At 39.5% G+C, this 24327-nt stretch overlaps 1 protein-coding gene across 2 annotated transcripts in view; it reads left to right on the forward strand.

Moving 5' to 3' along the window:
* RMND5A (required for meiotic nuclear division 5 homolog A) overlaps positions 1 to 24327 on the forward strand; it is a 61935-nt gene that overhangs the window by 23478 nt on the left and 14130 nt on the right. For both annotated transcript variants that reach the window (XM_025405791.1, XM_025405792.1), the window contains exons 3-4: positions 8501 to 8635; positions 10023 to 10123. In XM_025405791.1, coding sequence (XP_025261576.1) covers positions 8501 to 8635; positions 10023 to 10123 — 236 coding nt within the window. The remainder of the gene's footprint in view (positions 1 to 8500; positions 8636 to 10022; positions 10124 to 24327) is intronic.

The raw sequence follows: 24327 nt of genomic DNA on the forward strand, positions 1-24327 counted from the left end.
GCAGATCATCTGAGGTCAGGAGTTCAAGACTAGCTTGGCCAACATGGCAAGCCCCCATCTCTACTAAAAATACAAAAAAATTAGGCACATTCCTCTAATTCCAGTTACTCGGGAGGCTGAGGCAGGAGAATCACTTGAACCCGGGAGGTGGAGGTTGCAGTGAGTCGAGATTGCACCACTGCACTCCAGCCTGGGCAACAGAGCGAGACTCCATCTCAATACATACATACATACATACATACATACATACATACATACTATATTATTTAGTTGACACTGAATAGTGTTTGTGGTACTGTATCCTGGATCTTTTAACTCAGTTCCCTAATATCTTTCAGTATACTTTCTCCCCATATTTTTGGCATCTACTTGGCCTCAGCTGAAGAGGAAGCTATTTCCCCAATAGAAGTACCTAGACATTGTGAATGGGCTTCTCGCATACATGAGGCTGTGTAGGCTGTGTCACATAAGACTCCATTGACTTGTTAAGTCCTCCAGGAGCTCTTTGAATTTGAACCTGGTAGTTGTGTAAGCTCTGGGCAGCCTGTTGTAAAGGCTGGGTGGAGCTGAATTGGTGGTGACCAAACAGGATAAAGCTGAATCCGCTGTGGCACAAGACTTTCAAGAACCACACCAAACAGACCTGAGTCATAAACTGGAATGTCCATCAGCCTATGCACACCACTTTATGAACACGTGCTCCCACCCTCACAGGATGAGGACAAAGAAGCCAGTGGCTCCTTTATGAGCAGGCTGATTTTGAGTGAGAAACAGTACATTTTAGTCATGCTCAATGGTATTTTTTCTTTTATATTTTAATAGTTACGTTTTAAAGTTCTCTACATCATGTCTCTGAAAATGTAAGCAGAATAGAAGCTTCTGGTGGTGTTAGCCAAGATATTGTTTGGCTTTTAATTATTATGAACCGCGTCTCACTCTGTTGCCTAGGCTGGAGTGCAGTGGCAGCATTACAGCTCGCTGCTGCCTTGACTTCCCTGGGCTTAACTGGTCCTCCCACCTCAGCATCCCAGTCCCAGCCAAGTAGCTGGGCCTACATGCGCTTGCTACCATGCCCAGTTAATTTTTTTTTTTTCATTTTTGCGTAGAGATGTGGTCTTGCAGTGTTGCCCAGGCTAGTCTTGAACTCCTGGCGTCAAGCGGTCCTCCCACCTTGGCCTCCCAGTGTTGGGATTATTGGTGTGAGCCACTGTGCCTGGCCCATTATTTATTTTAAATAAATAATATTTGCTCTGTGACTTTTTTTTTTTTTTTTTTTTTTTTAGTAAAGATAATGTATTGGGCTGTTCTTAATTTCCTCTCCCATTTTTAGGTAATCTAGAATTCAGTCCAGTTTAGGGTATTTTATTCAGTATTTTATTTAGTCAATTGACTTTTAAAGTTTACTTCCTAAGAAAAGTCAACAAAAATGATTATTGCTTTAGACTTCTAGGTATGTGTGCATATGTGTTAAATAGTACTAAAGATTTTAATATATAAAATCTGATGTGGTATAATTAAAAGTTGACCAAATAGTACATGTCCCCTATAAGATTGGTGTTTTGTATACATAAAATAACTGGAAAAATTCTTAGGCTACATGAAAGAAGTTTGCTGGAATAGACACTGCTTATTATAAAGTAAAGGTAATTGCTATCTTACATTTGGCTTGGAAGAATGGGTAAGATTCTCACAGCAGAACAGTGAGATGAGATTTTTCCTTGAGACTGGAAAAGGGCAAAATAACAACTGTGAGAATATGCCTGACTCATGTTTAAGATGCTTCAAGATTGACTTGATTAGAGTGAGTGCTCCTGTTGGTAATAGGGAAAGGCAAATGATGGAAGGCCTAAGAGGTATGGATTTGATCAGATGATGAAAGCAGTTGAGGGTTAACTTGACCTCATTAAATAGGATGAAAACAGACTAAGTAGTAGTCATAAGTAGGTGGATAATGGCTATCATATATTGAGTGTTGACCATGTTCCAGATACTGAGCTAAGTGCTTTACATACATTTATATCCCATGATGCAGGGACATTATTCCCATTTTATATATGAGGAAACTGAGACTCAATGATAGGAAATAACATACCCTAGGTATATAATTTGAAAGTGGTGGATCAAGGTTTGGAAAAAGTTTTCACTCAAGAATCTGTTCTTAAATACTGTGCTATAATAGGAAATCACTGAGGCCATTGCAGAACTGGTGATGTTGAAGGGGAACATAATAGTTAAAAAAAATTTTTAACCTCATTGTCTAAACATATATTTTGCCACTGGGTGGAGTATCTACATTGGTGAGGCAAAATGCTGACTGTATTAAGGAGTGAATGGAATAATGGTATAAAAAAATGACATATAGAATATTTTAAGATAGTTCTCGGTGAGCAGTCCAGAACTGACTTTTATGTAGGTATGTGTGTGGTAAACAAGGTATGTATGTTGGGTAGAGAGGGACAGAAGGACTTAATATCCATTAAACTGTGCTAGCTAATACAGTCTGCAGTTTGCATTTAAGTGCTTTTAAATTAATGAATATTACTATCTCTGTATGCTTTTGTGTATTTGTTTTTATTTATATTTTCTAATAAGGATTTTTTTAAATACAGAAGCAGAAGGTTTGGTGGCAACCTGGCTCTCAGATTCACGTTTGGTTAGGTTTGGCCTGGCTCTCAGATTCAGCTACTGTGTATTAAAGGTTTACTGATGGATGGATACTCATAGAGGTTTTCATGTACATTATTTACCTTAATCTTCACCAAACACTTGTAAGGTTGAGATTATTGTCTCTAGATACAGATGTGAAAACTTAGATGTGTAAGGAACCTGCCTGAAGTCACAGAGCTGGGATTAAAAACCCAGATTTTAACATTTAGAGGAACCTTTCTCAACTGGAGGTTCTTGAGAGAATTCATCCCTAGTGCCCTGAGGGCACCCACTCTACGCATGAATTTCTCTCCTTTCCATAGAATGGTAAGAGATACATGTCATACTTGGGAGAATTAATAAAATAGCCACAGAAAGGCAGATAACTAATAGTGGAGGGATAGGGATGCAAATGTGACAGAAGGCCTGGCAGAGTGGTTTGGCACATTACTCCCTCACTTTTTTAAATAAAGTAATAACATAACAGTGTGAATCTACCATTCTCTTAATATTGATAACCAAAGAAGAGGTATAAATACCGTGAGGAGAATATGGAATGTCTGCATCAAAAAATGCATCTACAAAATGCTGATTATGACACACTACAAAGTTTATTTTCCAGCCCTTGGTTTGGAAAGCACTGCTATCTGGTATATGCCTCAAAATGGGTTATTTTGTCACAGGACAGGTGCCTCATTATTAGCTTTACTAGGTATTGTAAAATTTTCCCCTGAAGGGTTTATACCAATTTACAGCCCTACCAAACACATATAACAACACTTCCTGCTTCCTCATTTCTCACCTACACCTGGTTATCAGACTTCAGATGTTTAAAGATTAATCAGATGGGTGTGAAGTAGTATCTAGTTGTACTAATTTTGCCTTTCTTTGACCATCTTGAAGGTGGGGCATCTTTTCATGTTTAACATTAGGAATTTCCTATTTGTGTATTTCATGTTCTGTCCATTTTTTCTGTTGTCTTTCTTATTGAGAGATGTGTGTTTGTTTCAAACTCTTCTGAATACTAATCTTGTGTGGTTTGTATGCAAAGTAGGTATCGTCTGTTAGTCTGAGGGGAACCAGAATCCAGGTCTTCTTACTCTGTTAAGTATCCTTTGCTGTCTACCTCTCACTGCTAAACCAGATTAACTGGATGCTTAAAAGGGAAATTAATTCCTGGTAGGTGCAACAATAGCACATTGTTGGTTCATACACTAATTTTTCTTCAAAGTAGATGGAGAAGTTTCAAAATACATGTTAATGCTATTAGGGAATTGGCACTTAGGAATTAAATACTGAGTTTTACTGTATATTGTTACCACTGTCTGCTCAGTCATTGTAATTTTATAAAATATATTTGAGAAACGGATTGGTTTTTGATGGTAAACAGTGAAAGCCATTTCTGACTGATTTGTATGTTCATGATATGGCCAAAGAGGTAGGGTGACCTGTTTAGATCTCACAATTTCATAATGATGTTGTATCAAAGTTATTTACTCCTCTTCTGCCTCAGCTTCTAGATTTAGTATGTCCTTTATTTCTCCTTCCAAGTCAGAACATCCTCTCCGGATGGACACACCCTTGGATGTGTGCTTTTTTGCTTTTGGTTCTTGTTTGGATCCTTTCTTCCCAATTAAGAACAGGATGCCAAAGCTTTTCTTTGCTTAAAAAATATGAAAAGAAAAAGTATAGTAAGACAGAAGATGTTAATTATAGATGGTATTTCTCTTCATTAGCCACTTCTTGGGTGGTTTGCAGTGCTGTGGATTTTCTGGACAGCCATGCAAACGAGTTTGGTTACCTAGCAACAGAGGCTGGAACTAATGCAAGCTCTGGTGCAACAGTGAGTAAGAACCTGCAGTTATAACAAAAGGAGTTTGACTCTGTATTGCATTGCCTCAACCTCTGTATATTTTATAATCTTAGCTTTAATTTTTAATGCATGTGACCAGAAAATAAGCTATGGAAGTTTACTTATCTACCTCAGTAGTTTATACTGGAAAATCAGAATGGTAGAAGGGAGCTCAGAAGTGTCCAGAAAACAATTGAATGCATTGCTCATGCTTCTTTTCCAAGAGCAGCAAATAAGCTACGAGCTTGAATGTAGTTAGAGAGATTTTGAGTGTAAGGGTGTTTGACTTTTCTTATCTATGTAGGTAGTGACCATAGTAAGCCTTAAGAAAATGGAGGTACACATAGGGCATCGTTGTAAAACTTTGTAGCAAACCCAAAGAAAATTGTTTAAATATTAGACTCTTTTTGTAATTTTCTAGGTGATCAATATTTACTTTTAATATGTATATTAAGGAAAGAATTCAAGGGATTATTTTGTTTGATCTGAGCAGATACTGTCAGATGGTAGCTTTTAAAATTCTGACCTAACATATATATATTACCAGATAAAATTGTTTCAACGTGATCTGTGCTTTGAGCTGACCAGCGTGTCTTCCAGAGTTGTTTTATTTTATTTTTTCCTAAGGAATAGGTACTAATAAATTTGTTGTTTGGGGAAAAATCATTAAATGAATAAGTCGAAACCTGAAGGTTGTATTTGGATTTAATGCAGTTGATAAGATAGTGAGAGAACTTTCTTAATTAATCTCTTGATTCTTTGCTTATACTGTGCATTTAGACATTTAAAGAGTTATAGGCACGTTCCTGAGTTTGTAATAAATTGTCATCTTCAGATCTTTAGAAACCCATTCCTTTATGCTTCTGAATGGCCCTTTGGGAACTAGAATTTGGGAGAGAATAACATTGATCAGCCTCTGAGCCTCTACTCCAGAAGAGGCAGAAAGCAGTACCACCTCCAGTGTTCTAGTTGTTATAGACAGCATAAAGATAAAATAAAATAAGTTACTTTAAAAAAATGATGAACTGTTATAAAATTAGCTCTCAACAGGCAGAATCTGATAAATAGAAATTAAACATGATAATCTTATACAAGCAGTTGTGTGTGCTAGGTAACAGTTTTTTCATTATGTGCATGGATGCTGTTGCTTTAGCATCTAGGTACTTTGTATTATTTCTTTCTTTTTTTTTTTTTTTTTTTTTTTTTTGAGATGGATTCTTGCTCTGTCTCTCAGGCTGGAGTGCAATGGCGTGATATCGGCTCACTGCAACCTCTACCTCCCTGGGTTCAAGCGATTCTCCTTCCTCACCCTCCCAAGTAGATGGGATCACAGGCACCCGCCACCACGCCCAGCTAATTTTGTATTTTTAGTAGAGACGAGGTTTCACCATGTTGACTCCTGACCTCAGGTGATCCTCCGACATTGGCCTCCCAAAGTGCTGGGATTACAGGAGTGAGCCACCATGCCCGCCCAATTATTTCTATTCTTTAGGTTAAGTACTTGGCTAAGAAAAATGTCTGTGAAAAGAAAATGAATAAAAATTAAGACTGACAGTACTGTTGGGTTTTTATGTTTGTTTTGTCTTGAGTGATTCCAAACCTTAATGTATGTATTCAGTTTTAGGCTACTGTTTTCATGTCTAGAAATAGGGTAGATAGCTCTTTATAGGGAGAAAAATGTGCTTAATTTTGGAGAAGGGCACTCCTGCATTGTGATTGTAAATAGTGGGTTGTTTGCAGTTGCTGTTACTAGTTACTTACTGTCTGTTCTTGTATGTCATATAAAATAATCCCATATTCGTTGGACTGTATATTTAAGCAGTGGTTGACTAGGATTGCAATTTTCGTTAAATCTAAATAGCCTTGTCTAGTTAAGTTTTTTTTTTTTTGGTTTTTTTTTGGGTTTTTTTGGTTTTTTTTTTTTTGGAGACAGTCTCGCTCTGTCGCCCAGGCTGGAGTGCAGTGGCACGATTTCCGCTCACTGCAAGCTCCGCCGCCTCCAGGGTTCACGCCATTCTCCTGCCTCAGCCTCCCAAGAAGCTGGGACTACAGGTGCCCGCCACCACGCCCGGCTAATTTTTTTTTATTTTTAGTAGAGACGGGGTTTCACCATGTTTGCCAGGATGGTCTCGATCTTCTGACCTCATGATCTGCCCGCCTCGGCCTCCCGAAGTGCTGGGATTACAGGCGTGAGCCACTGCGCCTGGCCAAGTTTATACGTTTGTAAAAAGAAATGCAAAACATTTATTAGGGAGCAATGCCTATGAAAGATAAAGGGTGCTGAATTAGGCAGGGAAAGCTTTCACACTGTGATGTACATTTGCTCTTCTTTCACTCTTGATATTTCATGTTCCTTCTGTTGTCATTTCTTCTGTCTGAAGACTTTAGCAATGCTTTTAGAGCAAGTCTGATGGCAGTAAATTCAGTTTCCCTCCATCTGAGGCTGTCTTTATTTCATCTTCATTCCTGAAGGATATTTTCACTGGAAGTAGAATTCTAGGATGACAGTTCTTTTCTTTCAGTACTTGACAATCATGCCACTTCTTTCTGGCCTCCATAGTTTCTGTTGAGAAATCTGTAGTCATTTGAATCATGGTTCCCCTGTAAGTAACATGTCACTTTTCTCTGGCTGCCTGCAAGATTTTTTCCTTTATCTTTAGTTTTAACAGTTTGAATGTGAGATGTTTGGGTCAGATTTCTTTGAATTTGTCCAGTTGGAGTTCACTGAGCTTCTAGAATCTGTATTTATGTCTTTTGCTAAACTTGGGAAATACTCTTTAACTGTTTTTTTCTATACCATACTGTTTCTTTTCTCCTTGTATTCTGATGACACACATGTTAGATCTTTTATAATTTTCCCACAGGTCCCTGACGCTCTGTTTTTGTTTTGTTTTGTTTTTTCTGGTGTTCAGATTGGATGATTTCTGTTGATCTTCACTGACTTTTTGCACTGCCACTTTGCTTCTGCTGTTGAGTCCATCCAATGAATTTTTTATTTTGGTTACTGTATCTTCGTTTTCCTTGCTAAGTCACTCCCTTTGTTTCAAGATTGATTGTATTTTTATAATAACTGCTCTAAAGTTTTAGATGGTTCCACCATCTCTGTCATGTTGGCATTGGTGTCTGTTGATCATCTTTTTCCATGTGAGTTGAGATTTTCTTGATTCTTGGTATGCCAAGTAATTTTGCAGCATCTTGAACATTTTGAATATGTGTTATAGTACTCTAGGTCTTATTTCAGTTCTGTGGAGAATATTGGTATTTTTGGTTTAGCAGGCAATCAACCTTGTTGGATTCAGGCCACAAGTTCTAGCCAGTCTTTTCTGGGTTGTGGTTTCAATGTTAGTTTTGTTTCTAAAGCCATTACAGTTATTTAGATTTGTCCTGTGTGTGTACCACCTGGTAACCAATATGATACCTAGGAATTAGGTCTATTCCCTAGTTCAGTTTTCAAAATCTGTAGTATGCTGTTTCTAGTCGGGACCATGCATATATATCTCAAAGGCAAACCCAGAGGTGTACATAAACCACTGTCTTAACTACTTGGCCATCCCCCCGCAACCACTTTCAACCTCAATACTGCAGTTGTTGGGATGTGCCATGGATTAATATGTTGATAGGCATGTGTGTTTTTTCTCCTTTTTTCCCCTCCCATTATAGACAGTGCTGCAGTGAGCATGCTTTTACAGGTCATCATTACATTCCTCTAAAAATATTGCTATATATAATGCCTAGAAATCAGTTCATTCGCTTGATTCTATTTTATTCATGGACGCCATTATCAAATCTACTTTTTAAAAAATTCTCTAAAAATATACCTATTTACTCTTCTAGCATGACAAGTTTTAGAAAGGAGCAGTGGAAAAATTCCTTCCTGTGATACGCTATAAATTGCAGTTGGGTACTTATTGGGGTATCTCAGACTGAAACAAAGACCATTTTTTTCCTGTTAAGTGGGGTGAAAATAATCTATTTATGATTCTCTTTCTCTTTTTTTCCCAGAATTTTGATTCTGACATTAGCAGTGTGGGAATAGATGGCTGCTGGCAGGCAGACAGCCAAAGGCTTCTCAATGAGGTGATGGTGGAGCACTTCTTTCGACAAGGAATGCTGGATGTAGCCGAGGAGCTCTGTCAGGTAACAGTGTGCCCACTGGGAGGTTTTGAGAAAGAAGCAAGGGAACTCCTTAGAGTTTATAGTATTTGCAGGGTGGGGTTTTGAGTCTTCCTCTAGCTGTAGATAGATTTTTTTAATATTTAAATTATCAGAGATGACCTCATTTTACTAGGAGTGTTTTTGGGAATTTTTTAAGTGCCAAAAATTATAGTTCTAGAACTTGTTATCCAAATCATTTTTTTCTTGTTCCTGTCCCAGAATGTGAGTCTCAGTTCATGAATCAAAGGGCTCAGAAGTGATACTCTTTCTTCATTTCCCTTTTTGATAGAGAAGGTTAGTATAGCAGACAAGAGGAAAGGGACAAAAACATTGATGTTTGTTCTTCTGTTCTAGCCTAGCTTAAACAATTTTATCAAATGAATTTCCAACTAAAATTTTTTTACCTCACATTAGCAGCTTTTGTCTTTTATTTCTATCACACATGAGTTAGGACTCTGGAACAGTTTACCAATGCCATGTAGTCATAATAGTAGCAGCTGCCATATATTGAGTGCTTACCTTAAGCCAAGCCCTGCCTTTATTCCTTGCTGCAATCCCATGAAGTACAAATTATTGTTTCCATTCTACAGATGAAAAATCTAAGGTCTGGATAAATAAGTTGCCTGAGGCCTTAACAGGTTCTTTGTGAAAGAACTGGGATTCAGTCCCTGATTCGTATGTCTTCACACTCCGTTCTAAGCCACCATGTGCTGTTGCATTTTTGTTTAGAAGCATGAAGGACTAAAAGAATTAAATAGTTTAAAAGCAGTCTGTAAACCAAACCTCTAAGCTAAGACTTTTCTGTTTTAAACAATTCAGATAAGTGATAACTCGGTTTTTCTCTGTACCTTATAGGGATTTTGTATGTGTGTGTCCATGTAATTTCCTGCAGTAAACTGTCGTTGAGGATTGTTTGCTTTTAAGTAACAAAAGACCCACAATCACAGTGGCTTAAGCAAAAGTGAAGTATTTTTCTTCGCAGAAATAGGTAGTAAGACGTCCACAGCATGTTTGGTAACTCTGCTTCGTGAAACTCTTAGGGACTTAGCACCTTGTGATACCTTTGTATCCCAGGAAGGGGCAGAGTGCATATTTATATTTCATTGGTCAGAACTTAACGTCTTACAAAGCCATACCCAGCTTTATTCCATTTGCGTATGTACCCTGCTGAAATTTGGGAATTCTACTGTGGAACAGAGGGGAAGAATGGTACTAGAGGGGCAGTCATCAGTCTCTACTATAGGGAATTATCTTTAATGGCTTGCCCCATATTTTACAATCTAGAATATACTTAATCACTAGCTCCTTACCCTGATTAATGCTAACAAAAGTCCTTTCTGTTTTTTGTTTTTTGTTTTTTGTTTTTCAGGAATCTGGTCTTTCTGTAGACCCAAGTCAGAAAGAACCATTTGTGGAGTTAAATAGAATATTAGAGGCATTAAAGGTCAGAGTTCTGAGACCTGCTCTGGAGTGAGTATTGAATTTGCTTTCTTTTGAGTACTTTCAGAACTCTTTGTAAGAAAACTCAATCAGAAAACACATTAGAGATTTTTAGATATATTTATCTTACCTGTGGTAGACTTCAGAGAAATCAAAGGAGAATTATTTATTTTGGCTAAGTGAAATATGGGGGGTGTGCAATATGAGAAAATGATTAGACCTTATTTCACTTATCAGTTGGTCTGAATTCCCATGAGAGAAAAGGGTTTTCTGTTTCCAGGCTACACCACCACTTTGTGTGGGCTGGCATTACAACAAGCTCTATTGTTCAGCCAGTGCAAGTTTGATATTTAAGCTTCCATAATATGCTGGGTTTTGCTGGGTTTTATGCTAGCATTCTAAGAAATTATTGGTTATTGGAACTAAGTGATGTGGATGAAGAGAATAAATATTTTTGTAAAGGTACTCTATTCATAAGTATTGTGGATTTTGATAATTGACCATGAACCTCTCATTGATAAGAATTATCTGAAATTGCTGAGTAAGCTGTAATAAATATTATTCTAGAGCAGAGTCAGCAAACTTTTCCGTAAAGGGCCAAGTAGGAAATATTTTAGGCTTTTCAGTCCACATAAGGTCTCTGTTGCATGTTCTTCATTTTATTTTACAACCCTTTAAAAATTTAAAAACCCATTTTTGGCCATCTGCTATACAAAACAGGCAGCAAGCTGAATTTGGCCTGTGCCATAGTTTATTGACCCCAGTCCTAAAATTTTTTAGTGCGAGGATTACCAGGTTATTTGTAATAAATAGTTCATAAACTAAAGGGAAGAAACTGGATTATAGAAGCAGTGATTTGTTGTGAGATTATAGCTTTAGAATCCTGGTATTTTAAAACCAGAAAAATTAACCATTAGTGTTACGGAAGTTGACTTTTATAAAATGTGCACTTTTTCCCTTAAAATTTAGTTCCACTAACCCATTTAATTCTTCATAGCTTAGTTTTTTCTTTCTGATCATTTCTCAGTTCTTTTTTCTTTTTGAGACAGGGTCTCACTGTCACCCAGACTAGAGTGCAGTGGCGTAACCACGGCTCACTACTGCCCCAACCCGCCAGGCTCAGGTGATCCTCCCACCTTAGCCTCCCGAGTAGTTGGGACTACAGGACTGTGCTGTTAGGCCTGGCTAATTTTTAAAAAATTTTTTTTGTAGAGACAGGATCTCACTATGTTACCCAGGCTGGTTTTGAACTCCTGGGCTCAAGCAATTCTCCCACCTCAGCTTCCCAAAGTGCTAGAATTACAGACTCGAGCCACTGTACTCGGCCATTTCTCAGTTCTGAGAAAATTTTGTATAGTTCTAAAACCAGCCCAGATGACTAGATAGAAATTCCTGTATAAATGTATATAAAATTCCTGTATAAATTATAATAGATCTCACTTAAGAACTGTACTGCAGTGTAAGATGCATATTACCTTTGCAGAATTTGTTTAAGCAAATTTCAGATTGTGACACATCTGGGAGATAAATTCAACCAAATACCTGTAACACCTCTTAAACAAAATATGGCAACAACTACTGTTTGGTTTTTTTTTTTTTCCAAAGAGAGAGTCTTGCTCCGTGGCCCAGGCTGGAGTGCAGTGGGATGATCATAGCTCACTGTACCCTCTCAAACTCCTGGGCTTAAGTAATCCTCCTGCCCCGGCCTCGTGAGTAGCTAAGACAACAGGTGCGCACCACCACACCTGGCTAATTTTTAAATATTTTATAGAGACAGGGTTTCTCTATGTCGCTCAGGCTGGTCTCAAACTGCTGACCTCAAGTGATCCTCCTGAAGCGTCAGCTGCCCAAAGTACTGGGATTATAGGCATGGGCCAATGTGCCCAAGAAAGTCTACATACATGTAAACATATAATGGGTTTCCCAATTGTTTTTATAGTGATTAGCAAAATAATACTTGGGTTGTCATTCAAGGTAATATTCACTTATCTATGCGTTTCTTAGTTTGTTTTCTTTTTTTTGTTTTGTTTTTTTGTTTTTTTTTTTTTTTTTGAGACGGAGTCTGGCTCTGTAGCCCAGGCTAGAGTGCAGTGGCCGGATCTCAGCTCACTGCAAGCTCCGCCTCCCGGGTTCACGCCATTCTCCGGCCTCAGCCTCCCGAGTAGCTGGGGCTACAGGCGCCCGCCACCTCGCCCGGCTAGTTTTTTTTTTTTTTTTTTGTATTTCTTAGTAGAGACGGGGTTTCACCGTGTTAGCCAGGATGGTCTCGATCTCCTGACCTCGTGATCCACCCGTCTCGGCCTCCCAAAGTGCTGGGATTACAGGCTTGAGCCACCGCGCCCGGCCCTCTTAGTTTGTTTTCATTAAACTTTGTTCATATGTGCTAGTCATGTACATACTATGACTATATCTATAGTCACTGGCACATAGTATTTGCTACTTCAGCCTTCAGAGTACTCCAGACTTTTCCTAAGACCCTTTTTAACTTTGTGCATATATAAGATATGTTTCTTATTGACAAGCATGTTATGTATATTGATTATTTCTGTAAACTTTGTCTATTATTTGTAGCCTTAAGACAGTTCCTCAGGCAAATAGAGGACTTGTTCCATAAGTAAAAATTTTCTCATTTCATGTTTCTGGGAATAGTGTTTAATATCAGCATGAGGGAGTGTAGTGGTAATTATAGTTAACTCTTCTTGAGTGGTTATTATATGCCTAGCATTGTTCTAAGCATTTTACATGTCTTAACTTATTCAACCCTCATATTAACCTATGAGGTAAGTCATCTTACAGGGAAGCAATTAAGGCCTAGAAGATCCTCTGTGAAGAAAAGTCAAAATATTATATGAGAAATGCTTTACATAATAGTCCCCCAATGTTCTCATTTGAGATTCACTTTAACTTATTTTTTTTTTTTTTTTTTTTGAGACGGAGTCTCGCTCTGTCACCCAGGCTGGAGTGCAGTGGCCGGATCTCAGCTCACTGCAAGCTCCGCCTCCCGGGTTTACGCCATTCTCCTGCCTCAGCCTCCCGAGTAGCTTAGACTACAGACGTGCACCACCATGCCCAGCTAATTTTTGTATTTTTTTGTAGAGATAGGGTTTTCCTATGTTGCCCAGGCTGGTCTCGAACTCCTAGGCTCAAGCAATCTGCCCACCTCAGCTTCCCAAAGTGCTGGGTTTACAGGTGTGAGCTACTGCACCTGGCTTGATGATACAGTTAATAAGTTAAAGTGAATCTCGGCCGGGCGCGGTGGCTCAAGCCTGTAATCCCAGCACTTTGGGAGGCCGAGACGGGCGGATCACGAGGTCAGGAGATCGAGACCATCCTGGCTAACACAGTGAAACCCCGTCTCTACTAAAAATACAAAAAAACTTAGCCGGGCGAGGTGGCGGGCGCCTGTAGTCCCAGCTACTCGGGAGGCTGAGATGGGAGGATCACTTGAGCCCGGGAGGCAGAGTCTGCAGTAAACCGAGACCACACCACCACTCCAGAGCAGGATCCTCTCTCAAAAAATAAATAAATAGAAGTAAAAATGTACCATCAGTAATCCTACAGTAAAGAAACTCATTTAGCTTGGTATAACCCAGCATTTTCTCCTCATATTTGACCAAACAATCTTGTTTTCCCTCCAGATAACAGATTTGAAACCCATAAAATTGGAGTTACACAAAACATAAGTTATACAAAACATAAGATTTAATAGAAATTGTCATTACAACAACTCAGATTTTTCCAGTCCTTGCCTATTACTTGTGGATGCAGAGCAGATACTGACAAAGCATCTTTCATGAGCTAAGTATAGAAAATTCCCTTTATTCAACTTATAGCAAAAGTTGAATGATATGGGATACCAATTTGGGGAATTCTAGTTAAGGTACAAGTGGAAAGATATCTGCCAGTTATGCAGCATCCCATTTGTTCTTGCTGGGAAGGATATCATGGAGCTCACAAGGGAAAAGAGGAAGGAGAGGATGCAGCAATTCCTCCAGGCTGCCTAGGCGGTGAAAAGGCAGAAGCCAGCCAAAAAAATTGAGGTGGCTAGGCCGGGCACGGTGGCTCATGCCTGTAATCCCAGCACTTTGGGAGGCCGAGGTGGGCGAATCATATGAGGTCAGGAGTTCGAGACCAGCCTGATCAACATGGAGAAACCCCATCTCTACTGAAAATACAAAATTAGCCAGGTCTGGTGGCACATGCCTGTAATCCCAGCTACTCAGGAAGGCTGAGGCAGGAGAATCGCTTGAACCCAGGAGGCAGAGGTTGCAGTGAGCCAAGATTGGGCCACCGCACTCCAGCCTGGGCAACAATGAAACTCGGTCTCAAAAAAAAAAAAACAATTGAGGTGGCTAAAGGCCATTGAGGGCCTAGAAGGGAAGGAAGCGTGAAGAATGTTAGCTGTTTAGTTGTAACAGTGGAAAGAAGGCCCAGGGGAATGGTGATATTGTGGAGAGAAGTGGCAGAACAACACCTAATTACATAGGTCTAATAACCTTGCTTACTCCTGTGTTTGTGCCCTTGTACCTCTGAGTTTGTACAGATTTTCCCCCTCATCCAGATTTCTTTTATGCTCACCCAGATTGTTTATTTGCTTTTTGAATTTCCCTTGGTGCCTAGGGTAGTGCTTAACTCATAATAGGCCCTCGATGAATAATAGTAATCTGAAGGAGAATTTAGAGCAAACGTCATCCTCTTTCATGGTGGCAGATAGAAAGCCAAAAATAGTGTTAACAAGAGAATAATAGTAACTTAATACAATGAGGTCAGAGAAATATTAGAAAAAACAGGAACTGTCCTTGTGGCTGTGGCATTATTAACATACATATTGAAAGAAAGCAGTATCTTTAGGGGAAGCTACTTGATTGCCTTCCTAAAGGTGTCTCAAAGAGTAATACTACCTTGCTGGATTTGCCACAGTCTAGTATCTGACTTTCAGCCTTGCAGACTTGGAAACTTGTTTTTGGTGTCCTTGTTTTGTTTTGTTTTGTTTTCACTAAGAACAGGCCTTAAACGATAAAAACCTGAATTACTAAGCTGCGTGTATAGTTTGGATTATTAGGGGCTGTGAAACTAGCTCCTGGTAGGCAGGTCCATGTGGAAGGCACATGAGCTTGCTAAGCCTGGAGTTGGAACAAGAGGAGATTGTTCTAGAAAATGTTCAATGTTGGCCAGTTGCGGTGGCTCACGCCTGTAATCCCAGCACTTTGGGAGGCCGAGACGAGCGGATCACAAGGTCAGGAGATCGAGACCATCCTGACTAACGGTGAAACCCTGTCTCTACTAAAAATACACAAAAAAAAAAAAAAAAAAAAAGCCGGCCATGGTGGCAGGCACCTGTAGTCCCAGCTACTTGGGAGGCTGAAGCAGGAGAATGGTGTGAACCTGGGAGGCGGAGCTTGCAGTGAGCCAAGATCTCACCACTGCACTCCAGCCTGGGCGACAGAGTGAGACTCCACCTCAAAAAAAAAAAAAAAAAAAAATGTTCAATGTTCTCAGGCTGATATGTCCTGATGCCATTATCTCCACAATGGAGGTTGTGTTGCAGAGCCATTGGGCAGTTCATACTTCATTCACTGACTCCTTTTCTCAAAATTGTCCTTGGCTTGCCTGGGTCAAGTTTTGAGTCTGCATTAAGTATCCCAATAGGTAATAAATATAAGAGTACAAAATAAAAAGGCACAACAAAATAAAAATACAGTGAAAAGTAAATCTCCCCACCTTTGCCTTCTAATCACAGTTACTCTCCAAACAGGCAGCCACCATTAACTTTTTTCTTGTGCATCCTTCTAGAGGTAGTCCGTAAGTCCACAAGTTTATGTGGGTGGTAGTTCCCCACTTATCCTGAAGGGATATGTTCCAGCACCCCCAGTAGATGCCTGAAACCACAAATAGTACTGAACCCTATAAATGCTGTTTTTTTGTATATATGCATACCTTTGATAAAGTTTACCTTATAAATTAGGCATAGTAAAAGAGTAATCACAATAATAAGATAGAACAGTTATAACAATATACTGTAATAAAAGTTATATGAATGTAGTCTGTCTCAGAGTATCTTATTTTACTGTACCTCACCTATTTTCAGACCATGGTTGACTGTTAGTAACTGAAACCTCAAAAAGTGAAACCACAGATAAATTGAGACCCTGCTGTATTAAGTTTATGTACATTTTTATGCACAAGTCGTTGCATACTATACACAGTGTTCTGCTTTTTACTTGAAAATGTTTGAAGTATTTACCTATATCAGAACATATAGAACTATCTTTTTTTTTTTTTTTTTTTTTTTTTTTGGTGGCTGCTTAGTGTTCTCTTTTAGGGATTATACCTTAATTTTATTTAACCAGTTCCTATGGATGGACATTTGTAGTTTCCAATCTTTTGCTTTATAAGTGATGCAGCATCGAATATCCATTGCACGTTATTTTGAGCATGCCCACTATATATGTAGGGAACATTTCTAGAATATTGGGTTAAGGTACATTTAAAATTTGGATTGTTCTTACCATATTTCTCTCTATAAAGGTTGCCCTGAAATACAACCCTAGCACAAAATACCAAAGATCATTTCACATCCTTGTTGTCACAGCTGATTTTCCTTCCATTTAAACAAACAAACAAACTTTGTGAGCCTGATACTGATAGGTATGTGTGGTAGGGGAAGAATGACATGTCGTATTTTCAGTTTGCATTTATCATATGAGTGAGTTGAGTTCAACCACATCTTTTCTAGATATTTTCACACCTTCATTGTGGCAAAGGCTAAGTCCACTAGACTTCTGGCCTGGACTGTCTTTGAGGGCAATCTTAAGGCAGAAGCGACCACTGCTGAGATATGTGACCACGTATACCACAAAATCATTTCCATGGGCCTGTGAGAGCATTTCATCACTGCCTCTAGGGAACCTCGTAATGCTTTTTTCAAAGAATTTGCTAACAGCAAAGCCTCAGTAAAATGCCATACAGAAAGCAGCTGGCCAGGTGTGGAGGCTCATGCCTGTAATCCCAGCACTTTAGGAGGCCTAGGCGTGTGGATCACCTGAGGTCAGGAGTTCAAGACCAGCCTGGCCAACATGGCAAAACCCGGTCTCTACTAAAAATACAAAATTAGTTGGGCGTGGTGGTGCATGCCTGTAATCCCAGCTGCTTGGGAGGCTGAGGCAGGAGACTCCCTTGAACCTGGGAGGCGGAGGTTGCAGTGAGCTGAGATTGTGTCATTGCATTCCAGCCTGGGTGACAGAGTAAGACTCCATCTCAAAAGAAAAAAAAAAAGCAACCGAATGGTTATGAGAAAGGGAAGAGAGACATTACAGCATTTTTCACAGAAGAGAGAAAAAAATTACTTCGACCACAGAAGGATTTAGATTGGACAGGCCATGAACAGTATCAGGTAGGCTCCTGAAATATGGGAGGACTCCATCTCCAAAGCCAGCAGATAGGTGGGTATAGAAAGAAGCCACAGGTTTCTTAGTGGTGTGTGTGACCAGTAGTCCTAAAGATGAGAAGAGGCTTGACAGACTTCATAGAAATTCTAGTACCAATGGGTAAAACTGTTTATAAGCGGGAAATAGTTCTAGAAAATGAAAGTGGAGGAAGCAAGCAGAGGTGCCTGATCACAGGGCCTTGACTATCACTGGAAATGAGGGTAACAGTGATTCAGCAATTTCTAGTGTTCTTCCCCCTCCCCGCCCACCCGGCTTTTTTTAGTTGAATAGAGATGGGATTCAACTATGGGATTACTATGTTGTTGCTCAGGGTGGTCTTGAACTCTCCTGGGCTCAAGCGGTCCTTCCACCTTGGCCTTCTAAAGTGCTGGGATTACAGGCATGAGCCACAGTGCCCGGCCTGGTGTCTGTTTTCTTATTCCTACTCGTGGCTTCTTGTAGGTGAGTGGTCTCCCTGACTCAGGCACATTTTAACAGCCACATAGAACCACAGAGGAAACAAGGCTCTGATATATGTGCCAGTCCAACAGAAGGACAATCAAGGCTTGAACAAGTTGGATTTTTTCCCAGAAGTTGACTTCTTTTTCTTCCCTCCCCCACCTTTTGGTCTTAATTTTGAAAAGGCAGAAGATGAAAGAGTTAATGGATACGTTTTAACTCACTCTCTATGCCCTAAGTCTGGTGGAGAAACCATACCTCTTAAAGAGAAGCTAATTGAAAGGTAGAATGAGGTGCCGTTTTTCAGAAGGATACAGAAAAGAAGGAATAGAAAAGCCAGAAGAGAAAAAACATTGCGTTGATAACACTGTTTTCTATTGTCTATTTTATATTCGTTGCTGGTGAAAGTTTATAGAAGTTCCAAGACTGTAGGTATTCCTTAGGAAGAAGAATAGACATTATCTGAATACATCCTCACCAAAGACTTGGGCAGTATTGGAAATGAGTGCGCAAGCCGTGACTAGAGAAATTGAGACTAGAGAAAGAGAAAATTTAAATGGTCCCTGAGAATAAATGTTTAAAAATATAAAAAGCTAAACTAACTGAGAGGCTAAACACACATGATAGAAAAGAAAAGGGTGACCTGGGAAAGACACTGGACATGTGCTTGTAAAATGCAAGTCTAGTATTAGGTTTATAAAATACCTTGTTTTTTTTGTGGTAGGAAACAGGCAGTAAATAAGGCAGTGTCACATTAAGTATTTTAAAAAGATCATTGATCTGTAGAGTTGTGTTGTCCAATATGGTGACCACTCCTATTTGTAGCTCTTACTAATCGCTGCATTACTGAGAACCTTATATAAAAGGATGTGTGTGTGTGTGTTTTAAATAGAGTCAGATATGCAATACCATAGTTTGTGTGGTTTCTTAAATAGCATGTGAAAAGGACAGAGACTCACACCAACTGTGAGATGAGTTTAATGGTAGTAGTTCCAGCAATGGACTCAGCCCGTAGCTGAGAAATTACCATTTGAAAATATCTAAGAAATGAAACATTAAGTGTTCTTTTCAATCTCTAAAGCAAAGTTATGGAGTTCCTCACTTTTTTGACTGAACTTTTATTTTTGTCAGGTTTGCCATTCTCTGAATTTTTAAGCATTTGATTGATGTTACTAAGGACATTTCACGAGGTCCACACCTGTGGAGTAAAAATAAATGTCATTCATTCACCCTGAACTTCAGCTTTTACCCCCAAGAGTATAGCCTTAAAGGAAATTAGAAAAAGAGGTTTTTGTAAGGCTTTAAAATGCTGTGAAAGGTTATAGTGGAATGTGCTGTGGGATTGGCAGGAGGCTTTTTTTTTCCCAGTATTACTAGAAATAGACACCCAACCAGGCCGGCAAAATTGTAAGATGAGAGAGATAAGCCCACTAATGCTGTCTGTTAGGTTCCTGAGGGAGAACCGCTAACTATGAAGGTGAAATCTTGTATTTATTTTTGGAATGATGTAGAAATGCTAAATGTGGAGGTAACCGTGTGCCAAGTCTTTTCACAGGCCTGACAATTCGGATAATTAATGCTAATATTTCTGCTGGGTAATTGTATAGATGCGGATTGCTTCTGACTTAGTCTTCTCGTAAGTAATATTGTTTTGGGGTTTGTTGGTGGAAAGTCCCCAAAAGGCTCTTCATCAGGAGAATGTAGTGGCAGTGCACAGAGGGTGACACTGTTGATCTTACTGTCATTTTTGGGGTCTTCAGTGTTTCCGTAAATGGAGTAATTCCAAAGGTGACAGTGTTCTCGTGGTCCACGCTGGAAATTTGGGATCAGAATTTTTTTAAAAAAAATTATAGAGTTAATAATTTCACTGCATTTTTAGTTTGCTTGCCACCCCCCCCCCCACCATCTCTACTAAAAATACAAAATTAGCCAGGCGTGTTGGCACGCACCTGTAATCCCAGCTACTCAGGAGGCTGAGGCAGAAGAATCACTTGAACCTGGGAGGTTGCAGTGAGCCGAGATCACGCCACTGTACTCCAGCCCGGGCAATAGAGTGAGACTCTGTCTCAAAAAAAAAGAAAAGAAAAAAAAAAGGTGGGGAGGAAGGAAGGGGGAGGGGCAGGAGCAGGAATCATTTTGGTGAGAAATAGAAAACTAATCTCATTTTCTTTGTAATTCTTTAAGATTTATGAGAATGAGCCATAGACACCCTGACCTGCTCAGTTTCTCAAACTTTATGTCTTTCCTCATTTTATCAATCTGGAACTTCCTTGTCTTTATAAAGTAACCTCTTACCACTGAGATCTCTGTGTTCTTTCTCTCCTGTTTGTATTTTTTTTTTTTTTTTAAGACGGAATTTCACTCTTGTTGCCCAGGCTGGAGTGCAATGGCGCGATCTTGGCTCACCACAACCTCCGCCTCCCAGGTTCAAGCAATTCTCCTGCCTCAGCCTCCTGAGTAGCTGGGATTACAGGCATGTGCCACCACACCCGACTAATTTTGTATTTTCAGTAGAGATGCGGTTTCTGCATGTCGATCAGGCTGGTCTCGAACTCTCAGCCTCAGGTGATCGACCCACCTTGACCTCCCAAAGTTCTGGGATTACAGGCCTGAGCCACCGCACCCATCCCTTGTATTCTTTACTGAACCTGTGGGCAGTCTTTGCAGGTTTCTAAGATATATAAATTCGTTTTTACCACAGTTTAGTTCAATAACACCTGGCTGCCAACAACACAGTTCAGATTTCAGTCACCATGATGTATTAGCTGTGAGCAATTGTATAAAATACAGACTTCTCTGCCAGCTCTTCAGTCTATACATCAGGACGTAACAGGCGCATCATGGTCATGACCAGTTCTGTCACTTCGCTCTTGATCACTGCGCATCTACTGTCAGTTACCCTCAGGCAACAAGTGTGTAGTTGTGTCACCTCCTTAACTCTCTTATCCATGTGACATTTTACAAAAAATGAATATTGGAAGACGAACTCGGCAACAAGAAAAATCTTAGAAGTGAAATTGAATGTGATTAGAAAGATTTGAAAACGATGACAGCAAGACGAAGCTAGGGCAAGACCTAAGCCTACAGGAAGCTAATGGTACAAAGCATATTGGAAAAGTCCTGTCACTATGAAGACCAGGGTAAAGTCACTTCACCATCTTTTCACTTATATTGCACTAGAATAGCAAGATGCTTGTGGTTTAGATGGAACATTTACTTCGTGTGTGCGTGTGTGTGTCCCGGTTTGGCTACTATTCGGGCCAAATTGGTAATAGTTGGCTTATTGAAAGAAGATGGTAATTACAAGGATATTGAAGAACTTCACTGCCAGTAAAAGATGCTTCTATCATGTTCAGAAATTGTGAGTTGACTAATGTTAAGCTATCTGAGGAAGATGTTATTGTGAGTAAGAATGCTGCTGTGAAGTTTGTACTCAGATTTCAATGATTCATTAAGGCAGATGTTAACGATGATCATCACAGAAGGCAACTCTTGATACCAGAGCTTAGCAAAAGGCATAGAATAGTGAAGAATAGTGAACAGAGTTAAAAATAGATTCACTTTCTTATTAGGAGGCAGCTGTGGAGAGTGACTTTGAATAAAACCTATGCTTATTTGGCCACTTAACTGTGGCCAGGGAATTGAAGTCAACAAAATACAAATGTGGGTTTCTGGGTACAGTCCTGGAGGTATAAGAGAGAGGTCCTATCATGTCAGGTGAGGATTTCACCTTAATTGCTTACATGTGCTTAAATGTTTGGGAGAGTTAAAAATGGGTGTCTCATCCTTAGTTTAGACATTTTGCCAGGGAGGGAGAAGCTTGGAAGTCCTTTGCCTTGTATAATTTAGTCTTAGTATAATATTAAGAGGTTAAATGAGGATAGTACATTGTTTCAAAACGAATAGGATGAAAAGAAATACGACTTTTAAGAAATGTGAAATCTTGTGTTGTATGAGTTTGGGTTTTGTGTTGTCTTCTCCCTCCCAGTTCCTTTTTGTAAAGGTATCTACTTACTTTTCTAAATATTTCTTGGCAAGGAAAGGGGAGGAATTAAGCAATGCTAGTTTTTTTCTTATTTCATAGCCTTGTTTATAGCAAAATTTGAAACTGTGCAAACATAAATTTAAGTAGTACATTAAAAATTATATTTGTCTAAATAAATGCGTCTCCAGGTTAAGTGGAGTACAGGTGTTTCTAGCTTATAAAGCTAAAATTGATAATTCATATCTTTCAGGAAAAGTAATTTATAATTACTCTATAGACCTGTTCGTTAAAAGGAAGTTAAGACATTTTACTTTTACATTAGCTTAAAAAGTTATTACCTTTTAAAGTATAAAATTAATACATGTTCATTACAGAAAACTTGGAAAATATAGGACAGCATAGACTATTATCAGTGCTGTTCAGCTGGAATTGATTGGTGTGTCTTCCTGGTTGTTTCAGACCCCTGGTGCTGATCCAAGAGTTGGTGCCTTGTTCTGATTAGTCATAGCCCATGGTGTAGCAGTTGATAAAAAATACTTGAAATCCCAGAGTCATTACTGTTAAACATTCTGGTGTCTAAAAGTTACTTTTAAAAATATATCACACTTTTGGCCGGATGTGGTGGCTCATGCCTGTAATCCCAGCACTTTGGGAGGCCAAGGCGGATGGATCACCTGAGGCCAGGAGTTTGAGACCAGCCTAGCCAACATGGTGAGACCCTGTCTCTACTAAAAATGCAAACATTAGCTGGATGCAGTGGTGCATGCTTGTAGTCCCACCTATTCAGGAGGCTGAGGCAGGAGAATGGCTTGAACCTGGGAGGCAAAGGTTGCAGTGAGCTGAGATCGTGCCACTGCACTCCAGCCTGGGCAACAGAGTGAAACTCTGTCTCAAAAAAAAATGTGTGTATGTCTATATCTCATCACATTTGTATATATCACACTTTCAAGTTGTTCACAGTGGCTCACACCTGTAATCCCATCACTTTGGTAGGACAAGACAGGAGGATTGCTTGAGCCCAGGAGTTCGAGACCAGCCTGGGCAACATGGTGAAACCTCCTTTGTGCAAAAAATTACAAAAAATTAGCTGGGTGCGGTGGTGTGCGCCTGTGGTGCCAGCTACTTGGGAGGCTGAGGTGAGAGAATCGCTTGAGCCTGGGAGGCAGAGGTTGCAGTGTTGAGCTGAGACCGCATCGTGTCTATGAACTTTTCCTTTTTTCTATTGACTTTTTTAAAATTAAAATTCGTAGTTACTCTATTAAATAGCTCCGGTATTTTGGCTCTACAAGCCCTTACACATACACCCCATATCAGAAACAGAAAAAAGAAAAATCTTACTGCCTTTCCTTATTTGCTAGTAGGAAAACATACTTATGCTTTTATGAGTGAAGGGGTATATAAACTTTTGGAAAGTGATTTAATTTAAATGCACTACTTGGAACTGGAAATCCATAAGGTGCCTGGCAGGCTTAGAGACTGGCAGGCTAGCGACTGCAAAAAGCACAGTGCTGTTGGTACTGTTGATTGATGTAGGGCATTCGCAAAAGACCACTGCCAGAAGTACTTTGCTGGTTGGCCAGGCTCATACCTGTAACTGCAGCACTTTGGGAAGCTGAGACAGTAGGATCACTTGAGCCCAGGAGTTCAAACACAGCCTGGGCAACATAATGTTTACAAAAACATTTTTTAAAATAATTAGCCGGGAATGGCAGCATGCACCTGTGGTCCTAGCTACTTCAGAGACTGAGGTAGGAGGATCACTTGAACCCAAGAGGCTGAGGCTATAGTGAGCCGGGATTACGCTACTGCACTGCAGCCTGGGTGACAGAGTGAGACCCTGTCTCAAAAAAAAAAGTACCTTATTGTCAGCAGGTTTACCTCACTTGGTGTTACCCCTTGACTGCATCATTTTAGTGCCAGGCAAGGAACCAAGGCTTACAAATTTAGGTAAGTATTTCCAAGATCCAGATGATTAATATTTTTAAAAATCACTGACTTTGAAGTCAGAGAAGCGTCATGATTTGACTATAAGATGTGAATACATCAGCAAGTTAATTAGAATGTTTATATGCATGTGCAGCCCTTTCTGGGAAGGTTAGGACCCAGTAAAAGTGCAGCTCTGTGAAGTCCAATCCCAATGAGCAAATTCATTATAAATAACTTGAAAGGTTTTACTCTTGTAGTTGGTGGAGTTACTCAGATTTTATATTCTTACCCAGTTCAGATTCCAGTGGTCTTTGGTGAATTGGGTTAAGTGAGGAGTATTTGTCTTAACTGATGGTCAAATTAAATAATATAATGCTAACAGCTTCTATATGTTAATATATTTAGAGAAATAAAGTAATGTTTCCTTATTCCCTTAT

Source organism: Theropithecus gelada, chromosome 13, assembly GCF_003255815.1.
Source record: "Theropithecus gelada isolate Dixy chromosome 13, Tgel_1.0, whole genome shotgun sequence".
Classification (NCBI taxonomy): Eukaryota; Metazoa; Chordata; class Mammalia; order Primates; family Cercopithecidae; genus Theropithecus; species Theropithecus gelada.